General features: G+C 41.2%; 1 protein-coding gene across 6 annotated transcripts in view; it reads right to left on the bottom strand.

Moving 5' to 3' along the window:
- Nucleotides 1-18,985, bottom strand: part of LOC132520827 (ubiquitin-conjugating enzyme E2 E2) — a 385,603-nt gene that overhangs the window by 92,528 nt on the left and 274,090 nt on the right. For all 6 annotated transcript variants that reach the window (XM_060149539.1, XM_060149538.1, XM_060149540.1 and 3 more), the window contains exon 4: nucleotides 18,820-18,952. In XM_060149539.1, the coding sequence (XP_060005522.1) occupies nucleotides 18,820-18,952 (133 nt within the window). The remainder of the gene's footprint in view (nucleotides 1-18,819; nucleotides 18,953-18,985) is intronic.

The following is an 18,985-nucleotide window of genomic DNA, read 5'->3' on the forward strand; positions in this document are numbered from 1 at the left end:
GGTATTCTCTGTAAGATGACTTCCCTAAAAAAGCCAACACGTTTCACAGATAGGTTCATTTGTGTCACATTTTAGATTCCACATATAAGCACTCTCATATGGTATTTGACGTTCTCTGATTTATTTCATTCAGCATGATAATCTCTAGGTCCATCCATGTTGCTGCAGATGGCATTATTTCATTCTTTTTTTTATAGCTGAGTAATATTCCGTTGTATATATGTACCACATCTTCTTTATCCATTCATCTGCTGATGGACATTTAGGTTGTTTCCATGTTTTGGCTACTGTGAACAGTGCTGCTACGAACACAGGAGTGTATGTATCTTTTTGAATTATAGTTTCGTCTGGATATATGCCCAGGAGTGGGATTGCTGGATCATATGGTAATTCTATTTTTAGTTTTCACAGACATAGAGAACAGACTGGTGGTTGCCAAGGGGGAGGGGATTGGGGGAGGGGTGAAGTGGGAGTTCGGGATTAGCAGATGCAAACTATTATATATAGAATGGATAAACAACAAGGTCCTACTGTATAGCACAGGGAACTATATTCAATATCCTATGATAAACCATAATGGAAAAGAAGACAAAAAAAGAATATATATATATATATATATAAAAAACTGAATCACTTTGCTGCACAGCAGTAATGAACACAACATTGTAAATCAACTATACTTCAATAAAAAAATAAATTGTACCTTAATTTAAAAACAACCAACAGGTTAATTTTCCCTAAGGCCGTGTGGAAATCTATCTGCTAGAAGAGATAACAGCAACAAAAATGAAGTCAAATAGCAATGATTCAGAATTGTGTGTGAAAAATACCCTCCCATTTTCTAATGTTCTATTCCAGCTGCCTGAATCTCCTATCCCTGGAAAAAATTCTGAAGTAGTATCTTAAATAAAAACTCGAGGGACTTCCCTGGTGGTCCAGCGGTTAAGACCCTGCGCTCCCAATGCAGGGGGCCGGGCTTCGATCCCTGGTCAGGGAACCAGATCCCGCATGCGTGTCGCAACTGAGAAGTCTGAATGGTGCAACTAAGACCTGGCACAGCCAAATAAATATTTAAATAAATAAATATTTAAAAAAAAAAAACCAAAACCTCGAGGCCCTTTCCCTGTAATTTGCAACATTCAACTCTGCACTGTAGAAAACTGGCCTCTGTGACATAACAAATATTACCTTTTAAAAGCAAACAATGGCACCGCATATACGTGGCTTTCTTATAAACAGTGCCAACTTCATTTAACAAAACTGATAGCTGTACTATGCATAGTTAAATAAAGCTTTTAGAAATAAATTTTGGTAGATGGCCTAACAACGAATGTTTATCTACAAAGGGAACAAATTTATATAAGGTCCTTAAGCACAAGGATTTTATCTGATACTGATTTTTATCCTATACAGGGGCGTGTAGGATGTCAACATGTATTTATTCAGTAAGCAAATGAAATGAAAATATAGAATATTTACATTTTAAAAGGCCATACACACCATAATTAAAAATGACAACTGAGTGAGAACTTCTGATATGCCAACAGTTAGGTTTACAGAGCCTTGTAGTAGGGGCGGGTATCACCTGACAGATGTGTAAAGTTGATAAAGGGAAATGTGTTGTTACCCAAATTTTGATTTAGGGCAAATTTCAAAGTCTTGTGATTAACATTTTCATCAGTAGAGACTGTAACAGTCTAAATATTAATTGTAGAGTTAGGATTAAGAATAAATTCTTCAAATTAGAAAACAGAACTGAAAGACATTCCAGAAGTCTGACACATATTATTACCTTGTGTCTACTTCAAATAAACAGTACGAAGAATTAAAAAATAGGAGATGTCTACGTAAAAATGACTAACAAACTGCCTTTTTTTCCCTTCATAACAAGATTCATATATTTTTGTCATGACAATATTAGAATTTACTTTTCTTTAAAAGCCTATTTAAGTTTTCATTATTTTTCTCCCTGTTTTAGTGATATGTAGGTTAAAAGGACAAAGCAATCGGCCTCCTGTTAGTAGTAAGAACATCTCACCACAACAAGGTGGTTACATCGGCCTCGCTGACAAATTCTGAGGTTTCCAAAGACACATGTCATCAGAGGTTCCATGACTCCAACTGATGGATGGATTTACCTTCTAAGATGTGGTAAAACATTAAATTAAGACAATTTATTTCTCAGATAGGTACTTAAAACCTGTATTATACTTTATAGTCACATGGTGGGATATTTTTGGCCTGGTTAGGAGTAATTCTATTCCTCACTGACCACAAGAATCAATTCATGAAAGAGGTTAAAAAGAGAGGATACAAGAGTAAATTTCACGTTTTATCCAAATTTCTAATTATTATCACATTTTCACTATCAAAATTTTTAAGTGAACTCTTCAGTTCTTTGTTATAATGCAGGAGGAGTATTTTCTCAAGCACTGTTGACTGTTATAATACACATTTACTTATTTTATACCTAGCTTAGTGGAGGAACAAGATATTTTTGGTTAGAGATACTGCAGTGTAAGATTCTACTGCTATAGTTATTTAGCTTTTCTTCCTCTAGAAACGGAGGAAGGTAAAAATGTATCTCCCCTTCAACAATTTGTCTTACAGATTTGGTCCACGGTGATAATGCAATTTCATGGAAGTAATCTCACGAACTGAAGTTTTACGTACTGCTTTAAGAAGATGCTTTCGAACATTTTTGTGAGCAAACTTAATGCGATTGCCCTGATTTTTACACAGGTACACCTCGGAAATACTGTGCGTTCAGTTCCAGACACCATAATAAAGCAAACATCGCAGTAGAGTGAGTCACATGAATTTTTTGGCTTCCCAGTGCACATAAAAGTTATGTTTACACTATACTGTAGTCTATTCAGTGTGCAATAGCACTAAGTCTACAAAAACAAGGAACATACCTTAATTATAAATAATTTATTGCTAAAAAATGCTAACTATCATCTGAACTCCCAAAAGCATAGGTTCCTATAAGGTTCCGTTTTTTTTTTTTTTGCAGTACGCGGGCCTCTCACTGCTGTGGCCTCTCCCATTGCGGAGCACAGGCTCCGGACGTGCAGGCCCAGCGGCCATGGCTCACGGCCAGCCGCTCCGCGGCATGTGGGATCTTCCCGGACCGGGGCACGAACCCGCGTCCCCTGCATCGGCAGGCGGACTCTCAACCACTGCGCCACCAGGGAAGCCCAAGGTTTCTTATTTAATAAGAAAAAGGCCAACCCCTTCAGACACATGAAAGGGTATTATTCTCATTCATAATAAGAGCAATGCAATTATAATTAAACGTTCTTCCTTATCTATTAGATTGGTCAAGGTCAAATATTTGGTGGTGCCACATTGCCTGCGTAAGGATGTAGGGAAAAGGCAGACGCACCTAAGTTGGGAGTAGAACCTTGGTACAACTTCTTTGGAGAGCAAGAAGGATAGTATCTATTACAATTGAACATGCATACATCCTTTGTTCTAACAATCTAGAAATTGTAGGTATTTGTCCTACAGCTATATTTACATAAGAAAGACAGCAAGTACAAAGATAGTCCGTGAAGCCTTATTTGTGATGGGAAAACAGTGGAAATAACCTATATGCCCATTGTAGGGAACCTGTTATGTAGACTATGAACATTCCTTCAATGAAATAACATATCATTATAATGGAGCTGATCTACATATATGAATAGGGGAGAATCTTGAAGGTAAATGAACAAAAGCAAATGCAGAAAAAAAATGATGTCTTTGGGAGGGTAATGAATGCCAGGCAATGGGGAGGAAGACAGTTTTACTGCACACTTTTTGTGCTGTTTGAACTTTTTACTGTGTATATGCGTATCACCTATTTAACAGTTTTTAAAAAATGCAATAGTCTGGTTAAAGACAAACCACTGAAGAAGAGGTGACGTTTTCAATTGAGAAAGAAGGAAGATAAGAAAAAGTGTGGAAATGAAGAAAATAACTGGAAATAATCTGAAATAAACACATTTCTTTGTGTATTATTACCTTGTTGTAGAAACTATTGTTTTATATAATCTATAGGGACAGAGTTTAAAATAAGCTGGTAGCCAAGTAGACAGGAAACATAAATATACAGTACGTATACAGGTTTATAACTTGGCAAATGCCAAAACAAAACCCCATATCTAACCTAATTCTCCAAAGAAAGGCAAAAAGGATGTTCTCCATTAACTACGTAAAAGAATGCAATGGGGTGATGGAAAGTACGGCTGTTGTCAATAAACTGAATTACTGTGTGTTTAGCAAGATCACAGCTCAGCACAGCTCAGCTACTTTAGGTGTGAAAAGTGATGGACTGGAAATCAGGAAGCCAGGAGTTTGAATCCCGGCCCTGGCACTTATTAGCTATGTGATCCTAATCACATAATTTAATCTAAATTTTAGCTTCCTGTGGTAATGAAACCTGCCTCTCAAAGTGAGAGGACCAAGTGGGATAATGAATGCAAAAGTACAGTATAACGTTAGTATAAAATACAGTATGATGTCCAGTACCCCATGCTCCACGACCATCACAATGTCAACAGAATTGGAACCAAAGCCCCTAACTGTTCTCCTTCCTTGTCTCCGTGCTTCCTGGGGTGCCTCTTACTCATGTCTATATATGGAGGGCCTGGAAAGTAGTAAGGGCTCAATGAATCTCTGCTTTATAAATTAGTCTTAAAGTAGACGTTTTAAAAAGCAACCAACTTCTAAGAATTTTTGGCAAGTTTCTCCTTCTGACTTTGTTTCTTCTTACGCTCTGCAGGGTGAGACCTGCATAACACCTCCAAGGGCCAGCTGACCATATCTTTCCCCTAACTCAGTGACAAGTCATAATTACATACTGACTTTTTGATCTTGACCAACTGGGAACTGAGAACATTCTTTTCTCCCTAATTTTCCTTGGACCTGCTTGAGCAAATCTCTGAGCGGCTGCTATCTCATCAAGAGATCCGGTTTCAACTCTAAGGAAAAAAAAAATCAAGGAAACGTGATCATTTGCTAAAATGGGGTGATATTTGGCTGGAAGTCCTAAAAATTAACTCAGACCTCCCCACTCTACCCAAACTTGAACAAAATAACATACTATAGCGATCCAAACAAAAGTAACACATTTACATAAAGTAGAGATTACAATTTTTTTCTTACACGTAGAATACCTTTTCCCCATCCCATTTCTCAAGTGGATGTGATTTGTTTAAAAATTGACAGACATTTAATCAACCCAGGGTGTCTGTTCTATGTCTTGATCTGGTCCCATCAGGGGCTCTTTCCTACAAGGTTGGAAAAATGTCCAATTCGAAGTTGCTTCTGGTGCAGTCACGCAGAACCATACTATTCCTTCCACATCATCCTTCTCTCCTTGAACTTTCCATGGGTCACAGTGTTTCAGAGTTTCCAGTGCTGTTTTCTGGGACTAGTGGGTCCCTATCTTTTGATGTTTGGGATCCTGAAAACTTCATCCTGAAGCGGCTCCACCCTTTTCTTTTCAGAAAACCCATGAGGAGAGGGTGTCACTTGTCTAGATCTGTGAATTTTTCTTTGGAAAAATCTCTCTGATAAACGAGTTGCCATCTTTCCCTGGCTGTGACGGCAAGAGAACTCCTTGTTCTCCAAACATCCGAATGTCTCACTCCAGTTTCCTTTGTTCATTTAACCTCCCTGTAGAAGAACAACCTTTGTGAAGAGATGTAGACCTGCCCACGTCTCCCAGATATGCTGACAGTAATATCCACAAACACCGCCTCCCATCTGGAAGGCGGGCACACTCCACAGAGAAGGAATTCCAGAGCATGGAGGGACATAGCAAAACCCTGTTCGAAGCCCCCGTATCTACGGCCAGGCTCTGATGGGGGAGGATGGTAGATATCAGAGGGGCTGATCACACACCAGCTCCATCAGAGTTGGGCAAAGGTGTCGGTGGTTGAGTTGATCCCATCTGAAGAGATTAAGTTGGCTTGGGCAATAAGCATTTCAGAGGAGACAGTGGAAAACCAAGTCTTTCTCCAAAGTTTGTAACTGCATCGGATTCTGGAAAGCTAGGGAGAAAGGAATCCACCCAAAATGTGACTAAATTGAACTTCCTGTCAGCCTAATGACTGATTTCCTATTAGCTTATGGGCATATTTGGTTTAGAGCAAATAAAGCTGGTATTCCTCGCCCTCAAAACAAACGAAATCCAATCCTACTTGCAGTAACTCTTATATTGGTGGTAGCTGGGGCAGCTGCTACACACACAGATGGATACAATGTACCTTGTTTTAAAAGCAGAAAGACAATGACCACTGTTTTGCTCTATTTTTATTCACCACATTGATTCTGAAATTTCTCACAACATTAAAGTACAGCACAGCATTTTTAAAAGGTTTATGAAAAAGGAGAACGAACTAAGAAGACGAATTACTGACTCATGAAATGTAAGCAATAGCCCAGTCATGATACTGAGGATACAAGGCTGTTTCGGCACTAAGTATGAAATTGACCTGTGAAATGACTTCTTTTACTTTTTCAATTCGAAGACTATTCTAATATGTCAATCATCCCCCGATTAATTAACAGATTCAACAAAATCCCATCAGGATTTTTTGCGGCAATTGAGAAGTTTATTCCAAAATTTCTAGGCAAATGCAAAAGACTTGGGTAGCTAAAATAATCCTGAAAAATAAAAACAAAGTTAGAGGACATATACTACCTGATTTGAAGACTTAGTGCAAAGCGACAGTCATCAGAACGGTGGGTGTTGGTTTAAGAATAGACTAGAGATCAGCCAACTTGCTTTATAAAGGGCTAAATAATAAATATTTTAGTCTTTGAGGCCATATAGTCTCGTTTACAACTCCTCAACCCCGGTGCTGGAGCAGGAAGGCAGCCCCAAACAACATGTAAATGAACAGGCATGGCTATGTTACACTGAAGGTTTATTTACAAAAGCAGGCAGTGAGCTGGCTTTGGCCCATAGGCTACAGTTTGCTGATTTCTGGAATAGACTAAGAGAACAGATCAGAACGTCCAGAAACAGTCCCGTACTTATAAAGGCTAGTTTTTGACAGAGGGGCTAAATAATTCAATGGGGGTGATGGGGGAAAAGAATGTCTTTTCAACAAGCAGTGCTGGAACAACCAGATAACTGTATGGGGCAAAAGGAACCTTGACCCCTACCTCAAATTTTGCACACAAATTTATTTGAAATGGCTCATACGTTTAAGTGTAAAAGCCAAAATTATGATACTGTAAAAAAAATTGGAAAATAAACAGATGAGTGGGAGGGGGATCTACTATCTACACACTACAAGGACTGTAATGTCACAAAAGAAAGGACATTTTAACAATAAAATGGCAAAAAGCTGTAATGTCAGTATAAAAGGCAGGCCTTTAAATAGAAAAGAAAAAAAAAGCAAAAATATTGGAGAATATCTTTGCTTCCTTGGGAGTAGTCAAAGGTTTCTCAGAATGTATAAAGCACTAACCATAAAATAAAAAATTTGATAGAGTACATAAAAAACAAAAACCTCTGCCCACCAAAAGATATTTCAAAAATGAAGAGGCAAGTCCCAGACTGGGGAAAAATATTTGAACTACATAAATCTGACAAAGGATTTTTATTTAAAATATATAAAGAGTGCCAACAAATCAATGTAAAGAGACAAACAACAATAAAAATGGATAGCGAGCTTGAACGGACATTTCAAAAAAGATATATAAATGGTGTACAGCACGTGAAAAGATGTGTCCTCTTTTAGGAAAATGAATGCTACGTTTCAGGTGTGTGCGGTGTAGGTGTCAGGGTTAGGGAGAAGCTTGACTTTGCTTTATTATCTTGTTTGGCTTAAGTGGGGTTTAATGAGGTGTTTATGGGTGCCGAGTTGACAATGGTAAATGGCGATGAGTCTGAAAAGTGCCAACCTGGTTAGGCTGAACTGCGCTGCGCAGAATTCCCTTCCATACCTGTGTCTGGTTAGGTGGGCACCAAGAGGCATTGTGCGCGAGAGTTGGTGGCTGGAAAGAAGGGAGCAGAGAGATGGTTTCCATGTGTGGAAGGCTGGTGCCGGGGCACCAGGGTGCTCAGAGGTGTTGCTGCTTCTCTGTAGGCTCATCTCACCGGCGTAGGGCTCCACCCTCCCCGGGACACTCCTTCAGCTCCTCCGACCCCTGGCCTGGGGGCGTATTTATTTACCTCGATGGTGCCGGGAGCCACCTTCTTCTGCAGAACTCCTGTATCATCACAACCGCAGGCGACGAGAGACTGACATGAGTTCCCAACGGTTCTCGTGGGTTTTAGCTCACGTTCCTGGCTTGCCCTGCAGACTTCAAGCTCTAGCATCAGACAGCAGCCTCCCAGAGACAATTTAACCAGAACCTACCGCTGTGTGGGGTCCTACAGATACATATATATCTCCTTACGCAATTGTACGTAGACTCTCCTATGAGTAAACAGTCTTCCCTCGGTAGCCACAGGGCATGGGTTCCAGTAACTCCCGCAGTACATGACAGTCCGAGGATGCTCGAGCCCCTCCTAGTTGGCCCTCCCCATCCCTGGGCTCTGCATCTGTGGATTCAACTGACTGCAGATCCTGGAGTATTTCCGTGGATGTGGAGAACCAGCTGTACCACTGCTCTGACTGAACCCTGCCTGATACAGAATCACTGCACGAACCTGTTTCCTGAAATCTCCACGGTTTCCTGAGGAAGGCTTCCTCCACTGTTCCTCACCCCAGTTATGTCCTCCCAAGTCCCCTGGAGAACCAACCCGAGAGTCTCTGATGCCTCGGGTGCCTAAAGGAGCCAAAGAAAAAGTCAATGATGGGGTTGGTGCTGCTGTTAAGAGACAGGATCATCTGGTCCTTCTGAGATAATACAAGAGCAGATTGGAATCATTCGGAATCCGGCACAGCCAAAGGGCAGGCGGGAGAGAAGAAAGATCAGCCTTGTGAGTGGAATGACCACGTGGAGCCCGGTCACCGCATCTGCTGGGGGCTACAGAGGACCCCGACAGCAGGGCCAGGCCGGACCTGGAGAGAACCACCAGTACAACAACCAGCCACGTGGCAGTGACGGAATCACGCACCGGACACCAAACCTGGTCAGAACCCCGACACAGGAAGCCCCAGCAGTTCCCCCCAGAACATTCAGCAGGGACGGGGCCCAGAGCAGGGCACACATGACAGCTGGCTTGTGTGTCGGGCAGTGGCAGTGGTACCAGACGGGCCACGAGACCAAAAGGCGGTGCTCAGTGCTAACAGTCCTGAGGATGCTCAGCCCTGTGGCGACACCGTTGTGAAAAGGCTGAGGACAGAGATGAGGGAGAAGGGAAGGAGTAAAGGAGTCCCTCCAGGGAATGGGTAATTTGGCAGCAGAGGAAGAGGAAGCTGGTCCCTGGCAGGTCCCTGGAGGAGTTCCAGAGCCAGAGCAGAGCCCAGTTTCCTGCCAGCTCAACTGAGCAATGCTGAAGACCAGCCAGGCCAGGGTCAGGGTCTCCACATAGAAAAGTAGTTACTTTATCCATCCATCTATCCATCCATCATCTATCGATCTAGACACCTATCTATCCATCCATCCATCCATTTATGTATGTATATATTCATCTATCCATCTCTCTCTCTCTCTCTCGATCTCCCTACCTATTTGAATAAATTTGACACGCAACACTGTATAAGTTTAAGGTGTAAAATGTGTTACTTTGATAAATTTGTATACTGTAACATGATTGCCGATGTAGCTATATTGATCAATTGTATAATTATAATACGATATTTGGTCTATATTCATTATACTGTGCATCTCTATGGCTTATTTACTACTCATTACAAGTTTGTACCTTTAAACACCATTACTCTTACCCTGCTGCCCAGCCCCACCCTCTCTGGTAACCACCATTTTACTGTTTTTCACACGTTTAATTTTTTTTAGATTCCACGTATAAGTGCTATCGTTCAGTACTTGTCTTTCTCTATCTCATTTAGCACACTATTCTCGAGGTCCACCCATGTTGTCACAAACGGGAGGATATTTTCTTTTCTCACAGGTGAACAATATTCTGTTGTGTATATGTATCACATCTTTTTTCTCCATTCATCCATTGCTGGGCATTTGGGTTGTTTCTGTATCCTGGCTATTGTCAATAAAGCTGTGATAAAAATGAGGGTGCATATATCGCATTGAATTCCTGTGTTCATTTCTTTTGGGTGTATACTTAGAAGTGGAATTGCTGGATTATATGGTAAATAAATCCATTTTTAAATTTTTTGAGGAACCTCCATAGTGGGTGGACCTATCTGCATTCCCACCAGATAGGGACCCTTTTCACCACATCCTCACCAGCACCTTGTCTCGTCTTTTTTTTTTTTTTTTTTTTTTTGCGGTACGCGGGCCTCTCACTGCTGTGGCCTCTCCCGTTGCGGAGCACAGGCTCCAGATGCGCAGGCTCAGCGGCCGTGGCTCACGGGCCCAGCCGCTCTGCAGCATGTGGGATCTTCCCGGACCGGGGCACGAACCCGTGTCCCCTGCATCGGCAGGCGGACTCTCAACCACTGCGCCACCAGGGAAGCCCTCTTGTCTTTTTTGCTTACATCCTTTCTGACAGGTGTGAGGTGACAGTTCACTGTGGTTTTGACTTGCATCTCCCTGACGATGGGTGATGTTGAGCATCTTTTCACATGCCTGTTGGCCATCTGTGTATCTTCTTTGGAGAAATGTCTATTTAGTTCCTCTGCCCATTTGTCAATCGGTTTTTGTTGTTGTTATTGAATTGACAGTTCTTTATATATTTTGGACATTAACCTCTTACCAATATGTGCTTTGCAGAAATATTCTTTCATTTGGTAGGCTGTCTTTTCATTTTGTTACTTGTCTGTTTTGCTGTGCTGAAGCTTGTGGGTTTGATGTGGCCCTATTTGTTGATTTTTGTTGTTTGTGCTTTTGGTGTTGTGTCTCCCAAATTACTGCCAAGACCAATAAGGATGAGCTTCTTCCCTATGTTTTCTTCTACAAGTTTTAGGGTATCAGGTCTTATGTTGAAGTCTTGGATCCATTTTGAGTTGATTTTTCTGAGTGGTGTGAGACAGGGGTCTAATTTCATCGTTCTGTGTGTGTTTCTAGTTTTCCCAGCACCATTAGTTGAAGAGGCTATCCTTTCCCCATTGAGCATTCTTGGATCCCTTGTTTAAATATTAGTTGACCATATGGTTCTGGGATGTCTATTCTGTTCCACTGGTAGATGTGCTTATTTTTGTACCAGTACTGTTTTTATTACTATGGTTTTGTAGTATAGTTTGAAATCCAGGAGCACAATATCTCCAGTTTTATTCTTTCTTGGCTATTCAGGATCTTTCATGGTTCTGCCCAAATTTTAGGACTGTTTCTTCTCTTTCTGAAGAATGCCTTTGACATTTTGATGGGGGCTGCACTGAATCTGTAGATGGCTTTGGGTAGCATGGCCATTTTATCAATATTAATTCTTCTGATCCATGAACATGAGATGTCTTTCCATTTGTCTGTGTCTTCAGTTTCTTTCAGCAAAATTTTATAGTTTTCATTGTACTGGTCTTTCACTTCCTTGGATAAATTCATTCCTAAGTATTTCATTGTTTTTAATGCTATCGTGAATGGGATGGTTTTCTTTATTTCTTTTTCAGATGCTTCATCATTGGTGTAAAGGAATGCAATTGATATCTGTATGTTGATTTTGCATCCTGTCTCTTTACGGAAATCATTGATTAACTGCAACAGTTTTTTGACTAATTCTCTGGGATTTTCTCTATACAGGATCACATCATCAGCAAATAATAACAATTTTACTTCTTCCATTCTTATCTGGATGCCTTTTATTCCTTTGTGTTGCCTAACTGCTCTGGCTAGAACTTCTTGGACTATATTGAATAGGAGCGGTGAGAGTGGGCATCCTTGCCTTGTTCATGATTTTAGAGGAAACACTTTCAATTTCTTCTCTCCAATGAGTATAATGTTAGCTGTGGGTCTGTTGTATACGGCCTTTAGTCTGTTGAGGTATGTTCCTTTTAGACCTAGGAAATGAATTCTCCTTTAGCTTAGGGCTAGCAAAATCCAGAAATCAGTATTTACTGTTCCACACAGATTTAATAATGCAGAGTCTGCTAATTAGGAACTCACTGGTGAAGAGCCCCAGGTGTCTTTGGCAAAACTGCAAGGGACTCAGAATCTCTTCGTTCTTCCCTCCCTGGATCACCTCTTTCATCTCCCTCCCAAAAACCTGTTTTAGAGAGTGACCTAATATAGTGAATTTATACCAGAGTGTAAAATCCAAGAACAGGTGTGCCTTCTTCCAGGATTTAAGTCATTTAAATTTTCTCTATACCTGCGGAACGAAAGGTTCAGTTGAGAACTGGGTTTGAACTCCAGTTCTGCTACCTACTTCTTATGTGACCTGTGTGCCACGTGACCTCCACGGGCCTCAGTTTTCTGATCTATGAAGTGTGTGAGGGAGGGTAAATGCTATCTCCATGGCAAAGTTGTATGGATTAAATTAATTCAACACATTTTTTATTGTAGGCCTACAGGATCGCCAGGCATTGTTCTAGGTGCTGGGAATTCAGAAGTGACATAAACATAGACAAGTGCCTGTGCTCGTGGAGCTTACATGCTAACTAGAGAAAGGGTAGCCTCACCAACTCATAAACAGAGAAACACAGGATGCCAGGAGGGAGAAGTGCTATGGAGAAAAGCCACGTTTGCAGGTGGGGTAGGGCAAGTTGGGGGTTGTCACGTGAGATCTTCCCTGGAAGGTGACACTGAGCAGATACCTGCAGGGAGGCAGGGAGTGTGCCACGTGAGTTTCTGGGGGAAGACAATGCAGGCAGAAGGAAGAGCAAATGTCAAGGCTCCATGGAAGGAGCCTGCTTTAGAGTATTGGAACCAAGAGTGACAGCTGGCGATTTCGGCATGATTCTGTAAGGTCTTGCGTGTTTTTACTTAGTGAGGTGAGAATCATGGAGAGTTTTTAGGCCAAGAATGGACGTACTCTGATTCACTCTAAATGGATCCTCTGATGCAGGGGTACACACTGCAGGAGGGATAAGGCAGAGGCAGCGAGATCACGTAGGAGACTCCACGGTAATCCAGGGGAGGGAAGCAGCTGATGGAGGCCGGGGCCAGAGTGTTACTACTAGAAAGAGTATTACTAAATGGTTAGATCCGGGTTTATGCTGAATATTTATTTTGAGCCGGTGAGACGGGATCTGGCTAGGCTGTGTGAGAAGACTCAAGGTCTTAAGCTTTAGCAACTAGAGAAATGGAGTTCCCATACACTGAGGTGGGGGCACTGGAGGACCTGGATTGGCAGGAGGCGGGTGGGTTGTGTCATCAACAGTCTGGTTTGGGACCTGATCGCTGGGTGTTCAACTGGACATGTCAAATAGGCGAGCCAATCCGTGTGAAAGCACCTGATCCATGGCCAGGCTTTATATGAATGTACGAACGCAGGTTAGAAACAACTGGATTCATGTCGCTCCATGACAACTGTGTGCTCTCTCTCCAAGACCAGAGCGAATGAGCACATGTGGTTACACGTGTAAACCACTGCTCTCTCTGAAAATGCTGGAGGACACTGTCAGCTTTCTTCTTTGAGCGGCGGCAGAAGCAGCAACAACAACAGAAGCAAGGGAATAATAATAACCTAGTTAGAATAAAATTAGGGAAATCCCTGATGAACTTTAATTTCAGCTCTCTCTCTGGCTTTCAAATGCTGGGTATCGTTGCTTCTTGTATAACTAGTTAGCTACTTTATTCACAATTAGCCTCGACTTACCAATTTAAGAAAATGAAAAATTTGAAAATCTAACGGACCTAAATTATCTATTTCATTCTGTGAAAGCAATTAATGCCTCTCCTATTAACTGACTTTTCATTAGTAAGCAAGCCACAGTTAATTTCATAAAAAAACAAAACCAAACCATAAAGCATACAATACACTCTGAAATGATCTCTAAGTTAAGATTTATTTTAAAATGTATTTGATGCAATTTGTAACGGAGGAATGCGCTCTATTAAAAAGCTTTTAGAGAGTGCTAATACTAACGTGCTTTTTTTCTCAAACAAACATGTATGCCTGTGGTTTTTCTGTTTATTTTTTTAAACATCCTAGGCACAAATTTTATCATTCCTTTTTGGAAAATACCTACTGGCAGATACTGTCCTGCCATTACCACGAAAACAATGCTTTCCAGTAACAGGTATGAGCATCAATATAGTGCATCTCACTGGGGTGTAGGTGGCCCGAGATGCTAAAAATAAACAACAAGCACGTTTGATCCTTCTACCGACCCACTCTTAGATCTACGTAGAAGGCCCACTTATTTATTTATTTTATAAAATACCCAGATCCACAGGGAGACAGAAAAAGCCAGTTATGAATAGGCTATGTCTATGTATTTCTACCACAAAAACACAGCTCTGACCTGTTACCTAACAAGACCCCTTATCCTTAGGATGTATGTCATCAGAATCTCTAAGATACGAAATACCAGACACAGTGTGTCACAATCTTTCCAAAGCGTTTTTAGCAGAAAAAAAAATACTATAGGAATAAAACATATTCCATTATTTTGCTTCTGAATTTTTCAAGTACACATGAAAATATTTACACCTTAGACTATTTAAAAAGTGCTGGTTTTGAGCACAGGAGTAATTATCTATGATATGAGTGTGCAAATGTAATACCCAATAAGATATAAAACAACTCCTACTTTACAAATAAATAGACATCTGAATTATAACATTAAAATGTATGTCTACACCGAAAAAGAAATACAGTATTAAAGGACTTTGGGACATACCAGTGATTTATTATGCTTTTCTTTCTTTTTTTTTGATCAAAAATATTTTAAATATTTGAGTATGGTTAAAGGCTCCACAGACAATGTTATGGGAGTATTATGCTTTTCTTTCTGGCCATATATATATTATTCCTGGATAAAGTTTCACTAAACGGATATTTTCTCAGAGAAATGACATCACTGGTGGTTAAGTATTCAACTAAAGACTTGGCATCAGAGACAACTACCAGTATCATACCAACAGACATGCCGTGCATTTAGTAGAAGAGGCAATAAACATATTGATTAGATAAAAAAATCAGCGGACTAAAAATCATACTGAGATACAGCATTTGAAAGTACAACTAGTACTTGACTGATTTAAAACTAGCATACTAAGTGTAATGAACATTACATACTGTGTGAAAAATGTGTTTTGCTTGCCTTGTTAGAAGTTAGGTGAGTTCTGGAAGGAATTATTGGAATGGTTCCTCTGAAAGTGTGAAAAATTAGGTGCTGGAGTGTGGGATATTCAAAAAGTCCCTGTGGCAAGGAGAGGCATCCAAGCCACTCCACTGCCCTTTAAGTGACAGATTTGAGCACGACAGTAGTTAAAAGTTCTCAGTAAGGATTCCCAGTCTGCGAGTTTGGGAAAAGGGATCTCGTGGATTCAATGGCACAACAGACTCATTTTATGGTGGATATTTGATAACGATTAGTGGCCAATCAGGTTGATTTGTGAACCTCTGCTCTCATCAACGATTTTCTCTGACACCTACAGCTACCCTGGTTCATTCTTCAGAGCACCGGAAAATGCTGCATGAATCAAAGTGTGTGCCTAAGGTTATTGGAAGAAGAGCAAAGGATGAAGGAAATAGAGAAATAAACAAAACTTAATCACAAATATGGACTATTTAGAGTAACAGGAGACTAGAAAGGATGGGCATGGTACTTCCAAATTATTAGTAAGTCTTTGTTTTAGTGAACAGCTTTCAAGACACTCGCAAACTTTCCCCTTTAGAGTAACACCTCTGTTTACGAAATCCGATTTCCAAAACTGATAAAGTAGGCGGTGATAATTTGCTTTGAAAACTTCCCATGGGTTTCTAATAAATGTGCATTTAAATGATAATTTGAGTACCAAAGTTTGATTTTTCTTTGTCCTAATAGATTGTCTAATCAAATTTATCCACTGGAGGGATTTAGTTTTTTTTTCTGGCAGTACTCTTGAGAGGTTCTAATTCAGCTTTTTTCTTTGAACACTCCCAGGAAAGGGAAGCCTGGTCTCAGAGGCAAAGCTATTCAAACACAGACTGTCCGAGATGGGTCAGATTTTCCTCACGTGGAATCGAAATCTGCTTCCCTGTAACTGACACCCTTCTGCTTCTATTTTTGTCCCATTCAGCCATCCAGGAGCAAGTCTAACCCCACACAGTTTCTGAAACATCAGAAAACAGCTATCACGTTCCTCCTAGGTCCTATTTTTCCTAGTAAACATCTCCAGGCTAACTATGTATGATTCAGTGGGAAGTACATAGTCCCTGGAGGCCAAGTTCAGTAGATCCCTGGCTGTATATTATTAGAAAACCTCTCCAAACCTCATCTAAGTCCCCTTCTCTGTGAAAGGGAACATCCCAGCCTTACTAGGGTGTTTTGGAGGAGAGACGGGTTCACACAGCGGACGCCCAATCCAGTGAAGAAACTCAAGAATGCGAATAGTTCTTTCCCTCCCCAGCTTATCCCTGTTTGTCCTTCTGAAAATGAAGAGCTCAGAAGGCAATGAGGCACTCCTGATACCATCCGATGGGCTCAGAGTTCCAGAGATTGTGCTCCTAAAAATATCTCCTCAAGGCTTCAAGAACTTCAAGTTCCCACAGAATTGTACTCAGTCAGAAGGCCACACACTTTATTTATATGAAAATAAAGCAAGTCTCTCTTTCCCATCTTGTATCATGATTTCTTTCTGAATTTTCAATGAAATAGTATACCTTGAGCCGTTTACATTCCACCTTGTTAGTTTTGGCCAATCCTTCGAGTCCATCAAGGAGGCCTTTTCAGAAATGGAATTATTTTATCTAACCTATGAATCCGTTTTCCCTCCTGGTTTGTTTAATCTACACATTTCTGTCATGCAGAAGCTGGAGAAGCCCACGCATTTTGTGAGATGTATGTTCCGTAGAACAGACCGTACCAGGCTTATAAGCAGCACAACTGCCTGCCCTGAGTTTTCCCTCCTTCTCACCACCTGTGCTTCCGTAACTGATGGGGCTGCAGAGAAAGGTCCTCACGTCACCGGCAGTGCAACAGATAAAACCAGATGACTTATGGGCTGGTCCAAAGTAGAAGGGAAGACGTAAGGTTCCCACCCAGTAAAAGGAGAAAATAAAGATTAGTTATACAGGGGCTTCATCACTAAAAACCGACCAAATACAGCCCTGGGGGGTCCCAGTGCCACCAGCTCTGTCATCTTGGATAAAATGTACTGTGCAATGTAGTAAGGAACACAGGTTTTGGAGCCAGACTTCCTGGGTTCAATCCTGATATCATTCGGATTATGCTGGGTAGTTACTTAGTTTCTCTGTGCATGGGTTTCCTATTTGGTAAAATGATAGTTATTACTTTTTTTTTTTTTTTTTTGCGGTACGCGGGCCTCTCACCGTTGTGGCCTCTCCCGTTGCGGAGCGCAGGCTCCGGACGTGCAGGCTCAGTGGCCACGGCTCACGGGCCCAGCCGCTCCGCGGCATGTGGGATCTTCCCGGACCGGGGCACGAACCTGTGTCCCCTGCATCGGCAGGCGGACTCTCAACCACTGCGCCACCAGGGAAGCCCAGTAGTTATTACTTTTTGCTTTGATATCAAAACAAGATCCAAACCTCAATGGAAAGGAAGGAAGAAAGGAAGAGAGAGGAAAATAAAAGAGGGGAGGTAGGAGCCAGGGAGGGGGATCACAGGAAGGTGAAGGTCTAGTCTGAGTCTTGCTTTTTAAATTGTGCACTCCAACCGACAACTCAAATAGGTTTTACTTCCCTCTACGTTGAGAAGTCAAGCCAGATGAAATAAGAATTCTGCTTGGTGGCCAACAGACAGAGTCAACGCCCTCTGGGTCTTTTCCTTTCCAAAGTGGAGAATGACTGCTATATTTAGAACAGATAACCAACAAGGACCTACTGTAGAGCACAGGGAACTCTGCTCAATATTCTCTAATAACCGAAATGGGAAAAGAATTTGAAGAATAGGTACATGCATCTGTATAACTGAATCACTTTGCTGTACACCTGAAACTAACGCAACATTGTTAATCAAAATGCTCCAATATAAATTGAAAATTAAAAAAGAGAATGAATTTAAAGTCATCAAATGACCGACTTACAGGCAGTAGATAGTTATGTGAAGAATTCTTAAAGGATATAATCTTGTCTTAAGTAAGTGAAAATTCGCCCATGTTCTGATGGCACTGCTCTTACACTTTCTTCAGTCATTTATGTGTGGCTTTCCATTAATCCATCATTTTAATTAATGGACTATTATAAATTCTTCTTTATTGCATTTTCCTGACATGACTTCTCAGTCTCTGTGGGTCACACTCTCCGCTCTAGTGCATGTGGAATTCACATGGGCAGCTGGAGCCGGAAGCCTGGCCGTGGTGGGCTCCCTCGCCCCCAGGTCAGGTCTGGTTCCCCTGGCTCTAGGGCTGGCACCAGCCCACCCTCTGCCCCTACTTCCACCCATAACATGCTGTCTTATGTTACACTCAAACATGTACCACAGAAAGGCGACATGAGGAAGGATGAAAAAAAGCAACGAAGTATGCGTAAAGGGCTGGGGTGAGGGAATAAACAATTGTTCACATTCTGCTTCCATTTACATACAATCAGCCCTGGGACGTTGCCTATGCTAAGAGAACAGACATGAATTCCTAGGTATGTACACTGAAGAATATGTATATATATATATACACACACACATGTATATATATATATATATATAGGCAACAGAACACATTGCTAAAAATGGATGAATATTTCATACTGACCTTGGGGGGTTTAAACGGATAGTCTGGTGAAAAGGTAATGTCAAGAAAGAACACCCCTCCTTCATAGACAGATCCTGGGGGTCCCAATATAGTTGACCTCCATTCATAAATGTTGTCTCCTTTGGGTCCAGCACTGAAATAAGACATACAAATAAAATGTGCTTAG

This window comes from Lagenorhynchus albirostris, chromosome 5, assembly GCF_949774975.1.
Source record: "Lagenorhynchus albirostris chromosome 5, mLagAlb1.1, whole genome shotgun sequence".
NCBI classification, from domain to species: Eukaryota; Metazoa; Chordata; class Mammalia; order Artiodactyla; family Delphinidae; genus Lagenorhynchus; species Lagenorhynchus albirostris.